We start from the raw sequence: 10927 nt of genomic DNA, 5'->3' as shown, positions 1-10927 counted from the left end.
TGTCCTGAACACATCTATGTGTCAGTATTGCGTCATACTTATAGCGCCACCTATTGGTGAAACAGGAAGTCCTCATAACTCCTGCATACATTATCCGATTTGTCCGATATGTCTCACGCTTCATGACGGTTCTGTCCTGAACACATCTTTGTGTCAGTATTGCGTCATACTTATAGCGCCACCTATTGGTGAAACAGGAAGTCATCATAACTCCTCCATACATTATCCGATTTGTCCGATTTATCTCACGCTTCATGACGGTTCTGTCCTGAACACATCTATGTGTCAGTATTGCGTCATACTTATAGCGCCACCTATTGGTGAAACAGGAAGTCCTCATAACTCCTGCATACATCATCCGATTTGCACCAAATTGCTGACGCTTCATGAAGGTCACCTTCTGAACACATCTATGCGTCGGTATTGAGTTACACTTACAGCGCCACCTACTGGTGAAACAGGAAGTACTCATAACTCCTACATACATTATCCGATTTACTCCAAATTGCTCATGCTTGATGAAGGTCGCATCTTGAACACATCTGTAGGTCAGTATTGCGTCATACCTACAGCGCCACCTACTGCTTACAGGAAGTCCTCATAACTCCTACATACTTTGTCCGATTTACACAACATTTCTCACGCTTCATCAAGGTACTGTCCTGAACACATCTATGCGTCGGTATTGAGTCACGCTTAGAGCGCCACCTACTGGTGACAGGAAGTTTCTGTCAGTACTGGACACCGAAATAGCACACCCTTTAACGGCGCCACACCCCGACCCGCGTGGGGTGCGAGGGCCCGCTCACTGCTGCTCGCAGCACTAGTTATTATTATTATTATAAGGCTGGCTTGATGGCTGTTTGAATTAATGAAAACTTTAGGTCTATTAGTTGAATGGTAGGTGACAGCTCACTGCAGTTCTACAAAGGTGATATTGGGGATAATCGGATAAAATGCATTAGCGAACACCCGGTTGAACTATAGAAAGAAGCGTTTACAGAATGTAATGTAATGTTGTGCTTCAAACGCTTTTATAAAGTATGCAGGCCTGGTCTCAGACGTGTATGTTTCATCTGCTCTGGGTACCACACCGAGGGGGCGGGGCGTCGGCGGACGGCTCTGGGCTCGAGGAGAGACGCGGTGCTTTCACTGCCGTCCGCCCGCAGAATCGCCGAGGACGTGAACATGACCACTAACATCCGATACAAGAGCCGGATACCGGTTAAATCAGGTAGGGTCTAACCTAGCCGTGAGATATATCCTTAGTCTGAATCTGTAAATAGGCTAATAATATTTCATGATTCGTCTCTGTCGGTCTCTCCTAAATTCTTTGGGCGTCGCTGCGCATCTCTGATCTCTCCACCTGCGCTTCCTCGCCTCATCCATCCGACAACACCGTCCAACAGACGAATGCAGCGAGGTAAGGGACTGACATGCTTTATTATGGCATTTCATATCGTTTTATTTGTACCTGTGGATATTCGTTTGTAGCTTCTATGTATCTTAATGCCATAAAATACGCAAATCTCACGGAAGCAGCAGCATCTCGAATCCAGAGCGTCAAAGAGACAGGCGCCCTCTATGCATGTAGGAGGCTTCGATCGTGTGTGTGTGTGTTATGTTTGTAACCGTCATCACCGTGATGATACCCGGAGGACCGTAGTTGTAATGCCACCGCATTACGGGCTCGGCTGAGCATCCACCGTGGTAATTCAACGGAACCGGGTTTCGGTGCGCGTGGCGGACAGTCGCAGCAGGGAGGATGAGGATGCGTGCGCTCTGAACGGTACCCACGCACGTGCTGCAGACTCGCTCTCATCCTCTATCTGCACGCGCAGTGGGTCGTCCGCGCGCGGCCGTGAGCGACCTGCTTCCATTTAGAACTAGAAAGGGTGCTCAGAGCTCAAGGCTCCGCCCATTGATGCATTTTGTTGGTGTAATCGAGTTGAAATGGTTAAACTCACTTCTCAGTATAAATATTGCACACTTGCACCATTGAACAGTAAGCTTTTTGGTGATATAATTGATAGTGGTTTTATTAGAGGTGGTCATGTATGAACACAACTGAACATACTTGTGCACTTGTGTAATTTTTTAATTCAGCCATTATAGACAATAACAAGACATAAGTTACAAAATTATATACAGAAATTAAGTCCAGTGTTCATTTCTCTGGGGGGGTAAAAAGGACGGGCACTAGCCCAGTGTCCATGCCTCTGGGAGGGGTAGAGGGGCACTAGTCATGTGTCCATGCCTCTGGGAGGGGTAGAGGGGCACTAGTTCAGTGTCCATGTCTCTTGGATGGGTTCTAAGTTGGCTTATGCTACACCCCTCCATTGAGTTTTTTGAAAATCGTTCTGGTAGTTTTTGTGTAATCCTCAGATATTATTTTGTTTTACATGCATAGAAACATAAGATAATATTGGTTGCTTAAACAGCAAATAAATAAAGTTGATATCTAAGATGATATCTAAAGCCGACTTGATGCCTCATTGTAACAAAGAGCCAACGTTCTCTAAAGAAAAAGAATCAACATCAAAAAACATCGTCATCGTGGCTCAAACTTGGACGAAAATCATGAGACTAACGCTCGGCCAGCAGGGACTGAGTAAGCCTGGCAGAAAAAGTAAAGACTATAAAAGGTGCTCAGAGAGCTCAGGTTTCCACACATGAATGTGTAAGTTGCTAAAAAATTAATAGATAAGAAAGCAGCATGGTTTGACTGTCCCTGTCTTTTTTCATATGATATCAGAGTAGTAGAAAATGTTTGTGGGATGTTCCACTCTGGTAGTTTTTGTATAATCCTGCTATGTGACGGGTAATACCGTTTTTTCGTTTGCTTCAACACTCAAATTAAAAAGAACACATAGTTAGTGAAACCTGACACTCAGCTGGCAAAACCTCAGCCCAGATGTGCAGGTAGCTTATGATTTATATGTAGGCTAATACCACAGGATCCAGGCTAAGACAATATTGGGCATAAACAGCAACAAAAAAAAAAGTTGATATCAAAAGCTGAACGCGGGAACCGAACCCGGGTCGACGCATTGCTAGACTGGTACATTACCGCCTGCTTACCCGCTGTTTACCAGGTATAGTAAACCCGGCAGGAGAAGTAGATATAAAGGGAAGGACGCCGGTCCAAGGATGGCAAATGCTGTTTTTGTCTTTTAATTTGTGTATCCTCCCAGTGATTCTGATCCGCACCAACATTTAATGTGTTCTAACTTGGCCCATGCTACACCCCTCTACCGAGTTTCATGAAAATCACTCTGGTAGTTATAATGTATAATCCTGCTATGTGACCAAACGAACAGACGAAATAACACACACGACCGAAAATATACCCTCCGCCAGCGGTTGCTGGGCGGAGCCAATTAATGATTTTTTAAGACTTTCTCTGGATCGGTTCAACCCCCTGACTGGTGGTTCATCCATCCCAGAACCCAGCCTAGCTCAGCTGCCCTGCTACCTACATCAGCAGCACACACCTGGAGCCCACAGGCCTGCTATAGGCTGGTGCTATGGGATACCTGACCTGGAGTGAACCCTGCAGGTCCCATTCTGGTCAGGCTGAGGGGGTCCAGGATAGAGGGAGGAGGGAGGGAGGGAGGAGGGAGGGAGGAGGGAGGGAGAGAGAGGAGAGGTGGATACAAAGACAGACAGAGAGGAAGAGCTCTTGGTGATGAGAACGTCTCAGAGGACCATCAGCTACACAGACCCTCACACACCCCAACTGATGAATGACCACGAGTGTTCAAACTCCGCTCGGTGTGTGTGTGTTGTTTGTGTGTGTGTGTGTGTGTGTATGTGTTGTGTGTGTGTGTGTGTGTGTGTTCTTTGTGTGTGTGTGAGTGCATCTGTGTGTATGTGTGTGAGTGCGTGTTTATGTGTGTGTGTGTGTGTGTGTGTGTGTGTGTGTGTGTGTGTGTGTGTGTTTTTATGTGTGTGTGGGGGGGTCTGTGTGTTTATGTGGGCGTGTGTGTGGGCGTGTGTGTGTGTGGGGGGGGTGTGTTCCTGTATGTGCAACATGTTTAAGATTGGTGGCGACTGAGTCAGGGATTCAAACCTGGTCCTGTTGGAGGGGTATAATCTGGTCCTGGTCCTGTTGGAGGGGTATAATCTGGTCCTGGTCCTGTTGGAGGGGTATAATCTGGTCCTGGTCCTGTTGTAGGGGTATAATCTGATCCTGGTCCTGCTGGAGGGGTATCAGATGGTCCTGGTCCTGTTGGAGGGGTATAATCTGGTCCTGGTCCCGTTGGAGGGGTATAAGCCTGGTGATCTGTGGAGAGAGCTTTAGGCTGCTCAGGGTCCTAGTGCAGTAGCTTTTCGGTGGCGTAACTGGAGTGGTGTTTATAAGAGGCGGTCATGTGCGTTTGTGACAGACTTCATTTCGCTCTGTGTTGAGTTTTTATTTCACTCTGTGTTGAGTTTTCTGTCACTCGTTCCTTTGGCCCATGTTAAGGGACGGTCCAGGGCGGGACGCGAACCTGCAACCTTGAGCTCGGTAGTCAGATGAGCTAACAACTACACCAACTCTACTTTAGCCTCCTCGTTACATGTTCGCAAATCAGAGGCCCCGGGTTGGACCCCAGCGTGGGAACTCTGCAGGAGGAAGTGATGCTGACACCTGTGAGACCAGCTCAGTCTGGACCACATAGACAGAAGGGTGAATGGACTGCTCTTATATAGCGCTTTTATCCAAAGCGCTTTACAATGGCCTCTCATTCACCCATTCACACACCAATGGCGGGAGCAATTTGGGGTTCAGTGTCTTGCCCAAGGACACTTGGACATGTGGACAGGAGGAGCCAGGATTCGAACCACCGATGTTAGGATCATGGGACGACCCGCTCTACCGCTGACCCCAGAAGCACTCACACATCCCAGAGGACAGGAAAGCAACGGTCGACAAAATGTCAACTTCAGTATTGACCTCCTCACGCTCAGTGAATAACCTGTTCTGAATCATGTGTTTTCTGTGAGGATGTGTTCAGTTGTATATCTTTATTGTTGTATTTGCGCAGTCTGCCTGAAGCACCTCTGGTTCATGTCTCAGCTCTTCTGGGACTGCAGCAGGGTTGAGGATTTAGAACAGCAGCTGCTACGAGCCAACATCCACACATCCACCCACACACACTCTCTCTCTCACCCACCCACTCACTCACACACTCTCTCACTCACTCACTCACTCACTCACTCTCTCTCTCTCTCTCTCTCTCTCTCTCTCTCTCTCTCTCACACACACACACACATCCACCCACTCACTCACTCACTCACTCACTCACTCTCTCACTCACCCACTCACTCACTCACTCACTCACTCACTCACTCACTCACTCACCCACTCACACACTCACTCACTCTCTCTCTCTCTCTCTCTCTCTCTCTCTCTCAGAGTAGGGGTGTAGTGGGACTCTCTTGGCTGTGAGAGAGGGAGAGCGAGAGGGGGTGGAGAGAGAGAGAGCGAGAGGGGGTGGAGAGAGAGGGTCAGAGAGAGAGAGAGAGAGAGAGAGAGAGAGCGAGAGGGGTTGGAGAGAGAGGGAGAGAGAGGGGGTGGAGAGAGAGGGTCAGAGAGAGAGAGAGAGAGAGCGAGGGGGTGGAGAGAGAGGGTCAGAGAGAGAGACTTGTTGGTAACTGAAAGGACTGCATGTTAAAATGCTGCAGACCTCAAGTAGACAGAACTGCAATAAAAGCAAATCCCTCCCCTCCTCCTCCTCCCTCCTCCTCCTGCCTCTATCCTGTGTGAGTGAGCGGTCCCAGAACCTCTGATCCTTGGCCGGCCGTCACCAGGTCTGCTGCACTGCTGGGTTGCCAGGCAACAGAGTTTCACCCCTCCCCATCACTCCAGGGCGGAGGACACGTCATGTGACCTGTACCCACAATCCCCCTGGGGTGCTAGGCGTGTGTAGGCTGGGGTTCACCGACCCCGGCGCTCATCCCTCATCCACCACACTACAGGTTTCCATGGTTACCTTACATCCGGGGTTTGGGTTGTTATGAGTCAGAATGACGCTAGCGTGGGTCCAGATTCTAGGATGAGTCCTCCTCAACCAACATCTCGCACCCGTAGAAATCAATGTGGTTTCTGAAGTAATAATGTTGTAGTTGAACTCATGCAGGGCTGTGATCAGAGGAGATGTGGTGGATACTGACTGATTCTCTCTCTGCTGGGGTCTACAGAGAACAGATGTGCCTCACATACATTTGTACCCATCATGCATCTGTCTTCTCAATGAGACCCACAGCTCTGACCTGCCCTACCCCCAGCACACACACACACACACACACACACACACACACAGTCTTTTTCGCAGCCACAGATGGGGCCCTTGACTCCCACCCCCTCCATGAGAGGAGCAGCTGGGGGGCTCTGATAGGCGTGTTAGGGGTGTGTGTGTGTGGGGGGGGGGCTCTGATAGGCATGTTAGGGGTGTGTGTGTGTGTGTGGGGGGGGGGGGGGGGGCTCTGATAGGCGTGTTAGGGGTGTGTGTGTGGGGGGGGGGGCTGTGATAGGCATGTTAGGGGTGTGTGTGTGTGTGGGGGGGGCTCTGATAGGCGTGTTAGGGGTGTGTGTGTGGGGGGGGGGCTGTGATAGGCGTGTTAGGGGTGTGGGGGGGGGGCGGGGGGGGGGGCTGTGAGCCTTCTCATCTCAGATTCACATTCTGATTGTTTATTTGTCTCATGTTCTGAACAGTGTTCAGTCACAGGGGAATGTCTCATGTTCTGAACAGTGTTCAGTCACAGGGGAATGTCTCATGTTCTGAACAGTGTTCAGTCACAGGGGAATGTCTCATGTTCTGGGCAGTGTTCAGTCACAGGGAAAGGTTGCTGAGATGTGCTCATTACAGATATTACTACAATATACAATTTACAAATTACACAAGAAGTACCAATCTATACAGAATAAAGACAAGATACCGGCATGGGTGTGTGATGTACATGCTCTAGCTATAATCAACAATCCCAGGGGTGAGATTGTAATCCATATTGCCATGTATGGTGATGCTGGTCTTGATCTTCTGGAGTACTGTAGATGTCCTCGAGGTGGGGGAGTGGCAAAGGTACGTTTACCTGACCGTACTCCCTGTAGGGCCTTGTGATCCTGACCGTACCACTCCCTGTAGGGCCTTGTGATCCTGACCGTACCCCTCCCTGTAGGGCCTTGTGATCCTGACCGTACCCCTCCCTGAAGGGCCTTGTGATCCTGACCGTACCCCTCCCTGAAGGGCCTTGTGATCCTGACCGTACCCCTCCCTGTAGGGCCTTGTGATCCTGACCGTACCCCTCCCTGTAGGGCCTTGTGATCCTGACCGTACCCCTCCCTGTAGGGCCTTGTGATCCTGAGAGCTGCTGTTCCTGTACCAGGTGGGGATGTTCCCAGTCAGGATGCTCTCCATCGTGGAGGAGTAGAAGCTCAGTAGAAGCTCTCCATCGTGGATGAGTAGAAGCTCAGTAGAAGCTCTCCATCGTGGATGAGTAGAAGCTCAGTAGAAGCTCTCCATCGTGGATGAGTAGAAGCTCAGTAGAAGCTCTCCATCGTGGAGGAGTAGAAGCTCAGTAGAAGCTCTCCATCGTGGAGGAGTAGAAGCTCAGTAGAAGCTCTCCATCGTGGATGAGTAGAAGCTCAGTAGAAGCTCTCCATCGTGGATGAGTAGAAGCTCAGTAGAAGCTCTCCATCGTGGATGAGTAGAAGCTCAGTAGAAGCTCTCCATCGTGGGGGAGTAGAAGCTCAGTAGAAGCTCTCCATCGTGGGGGAGTAGAAGCTCAGTCGAATCTCGTAGAACGCTGCCTATTCTTGTGTGTTTGTTCATGGTGTGTTTCAGTGAGCACTCACTTTGATTGGTTAGTTGGTGCAGTCCTCTCCCACTCCGCACGCCAGGTGTGGTCCGCCCATCCTGCCTCGCTGATGTTAAGATCTCTGCATTGCTGCAGGAGATCCCGTGCGGCAGAAACAAAAGGGTGTCTCAACTTGAGACGCCAGGGGGGCTCCGCTGTTGTATTGAGCCTGTCGTGGAGCAGGTAGTCAGGCTCCACGGCCCGGCAGGCGAGACGTGCTGTGGTTCCTGTGTGGTGGAGGCCAGCGGGCTGGATGCCTGCGAGGATGGGAAGGTTGTCCACAGGAGTGGGACGCAGGCATCCTGTCACGATGTGCAAGGCTTCGTTGATAGGCGGGTCGATGAGGCGGGTGTGAGCGCTGCAACACCAAACCAGTGCACAGTATTCACTGGTGGAGTAGACCAGGGCTTGGGCTGCCATACGCAGGGTTTTTGCCGTGGTGCCCCAGCCTGATCGGACCAGTCGCCTCATCAACGCCACACAAGCCGTTAGCTTCTTGCGCAGTGACTCGAGGTGTCGGCGGAACGTGAGCGACCTGTCCAGGTGGAAGGCCGCCGATACCGTCCTTGTCTCGCTGAGCTTCAATCTCCATTTCTGGAGGTATGCCGCTAGTGTCTGCATGTCCTGGCTCAGGGTCTCCTCCACGGCCTCCCAGTCACTGTGTGTGTGTGTGTGTGTGTGTGTGTGTGTGTGTGTGTGTGTGTGTGTGTGTGTGTGTGTGTGTGTGTGTGTGTGCGTGTGCGCAGGAGCGTGCATGTGTGCACATGTAACGAGGAGGCTAAAGTAGAGTAGTGGTTGAGTGGTGAAACTCACTCCCCTAGTATAAAGGTTGTGCTAACGACCTTGCTGAGAGGTACACCTCTCTTGGCATAGTTGTTAGCTCATCTGACAACCGAGCGCAAGGTTGCAGGTTCGCGTCCCGCCCTGGACCGTCCCTTAACATGGGCCAAAGGAACGAGTGACAGAAAACTCAACACAGAGTGAAATAAAAACTCAACACAGAGCGAAATGAAGTCTGTCACAAACGCACATGACCGCCTCTTATAAACACCACTCCAGTTACGCCACCGAAAAGCTACTGCACTAGGACCCTGAGCAGCCTAAAGCTCTCTCCACAGATCACCAAAATACACAAAAGAAAACAGCGAAATAAAAACTCAACACAGAGTGAAATAAAGTCCATCACACATGCATTAAGTCACGTGTGTGTGTGGTTGGGCGGGTGTTTATCCAGTCTCATGGTTGCTGGTCTTGTTCAGGTCTTTAGGAGTTCAGTCTGTTCTGTTCTGGCTGCTCCTGTCATTCTGTCAGGCTGCAAACATGTATGCAATGTCAGTCATCCGGTATAGTGTGTGTGTATGTGTGTGTGTGTGTGTGTGTGTGTGTGTGTGTTGCAGCACACATGAATAGGTAGTTTCTCCTCCATGTGTCCAGCCCCAGGCCAGGTTCCCCCTGGGTGCGTCTGTGAATCTCTTCCCCAGCGCCGTTCTCTCCTGACAGGCTGACTGCGGCCCAGATAACACGCCTCCTAACCCTGTTTGCTCCACCTTGAGAACTTCCATTATGGGATGTCTAGAGGACGAATATCAGGGATCTGGGGCTCAAATCCAGTGAAACACATGAAAGAGAGCCAGATTTTACGTCAGAGAGTTCAGAGATTATTTATTGTCATTATGAGATTATTTATTGCACCTCTCGGTGATGTGGAGCACATGTAAGAGATCTCCGCACAGATCTGAGACTGGTTTCATCGCTGTATCTAAGTACATAATTCTCACAGTCTTAAAGGAACCATACCGGGTTCTAGTTCTCTCGTGGTTCCCTGCCTGTTCTGCAGGGCTGGTTTTGTGAAACACGTAGAAGCTCCTTGTTGACAGACAGGCGTGCAGAGAAAGATCACCACGTTCCAGCTGTCTGTCACCAGGACACGTCTACTTCAGGTTTATATCTATATTGTGTTCGTGTTTCTGATAAAGAGTTGGATATAGTTTAAAAACAACCCACCATCCCCCATGAGGCAGATAGGATTGTTTGTTTTTTGTCTCTGCTGTAGGAAAGGCTTACCTCCCCATCTCTGTGACGCAATAACACTCAGCAGGCTGACTCTCTCTGTACCCTCCTCTGTGTGTCTCCCTGATGCTTAATGCTAACACCAGGCTACGCTAGCCAGCCCCCCCTCCCCTCCCCCAATGTGAGAGCCCATTGTTGCCCGAGGGGCAGACACTAGGGCTAGGCTACGCTAGGTTACGCTAGCCAATCTCTTGTGAGAGCCCATTGTTGGGTAATGGGGCAGATGCTAGCGCTAGGCTACGCTAGCCAAGTGTGCTTCAGCGGAGTGGCGATTGTTTCCCAGAGCAATTACACGCTGGTAGATTAGCATGCTAAAGAGCTGGGGCGCTCACGTCTCCACGGAGATAAAACAAGAGAGCGAGAGAGAGGCAGGGATGGGGGGATGGGAGGGTTAATCTCTCTCTCTCTCTTTCACTCCCTCTTCTCTTCTTCTCCTCTCTTCTTCTCCCCCCCTCTCTCCTCATGTAAACACCCAGCCTCTGTTAGCCGTTGGGGGTTAATGGTGGGAGAGCCTCTAGAATGTCATCGGTTAAGGTCAGCAATCCACCATTATACTGGCTGTTGTCGGCAGCTTTACTGGCTGTGTCTGGGAGCGAGTGAGTGTGTGTGCTTGTGTGTGTGTGTGTGTGTGTGTGTGTGTGTGTGTGTGTGTGTGTGTGTGTGGCGCGTGTGTCCATGTGTTTGTGTGTCTGTGCATGAGGGCATTCACATATTCATAAATCCTTCTTTTGGTGGTGTTTGTGTTGATGTTGATGTGTCTCTTTGTTTATGTGTGTGTGTGTGTGTGTGTGTGTGTGTGTGTGTGTGTGTGTGTGTGTGTGTGTGTGTGTGTGTGTGTGTGTCAGTGTGTATTGGCCTCAGTCAGTAGTTCACTGCTGTGGCCTTTAGAGAATCACTTCCTGACAGAGCGGAGAGGCTAACTGTGAATGAGGACCGGAACACAAACACTGCTGGACCGGTGGCAGATCTCTGGACCCAGGCCTCCGGGCCCTGCTGACAGACAGACAGGCAGACA

The 10927-nt window shown here is 50.3% G+C and overlaps 1 protein-coding gene across 1 annotated transcript in view; it reads left to right on the top strand.

The window, feature by feature from the left end:
* Positions 1 to 1188: 1188 nt before the first annotated feature.
* septin5a (septin 5a) overlaps positions 1189 to 10927 on the top strand; it is a gene marked incomplete at both ends in the record, with an annotated part of 37114 nt that continues 27375 nt past the window's right edge. The window contains one exon of the mRNA XM_084439816.1: positions 1189 to 1239. Coding sequence (XP_084295942.1) covers positions 1189 to 1239 — 51 coding nt within the window. The remainder of the gene's footprint in view (positions 1240 to 10927) is intronic.

Source organism: Borostomias antarcticus, assembly GCF_949987555.1.
Source record: "Borostomias antarcticus genome assembly, chromosome: 6".
Lineage (NCBI taxonomy): Eukaryota > Metazoa > Chordata > Actinopteri > Stomiiformes > Stomiidae > Borostomias > Borostomias antarcticus.
The sequence above is the reverse complement of the archived record's forward strand: the minus strand, read 5'-3'. Positions and strand labels throughout refer to the sequence as shown.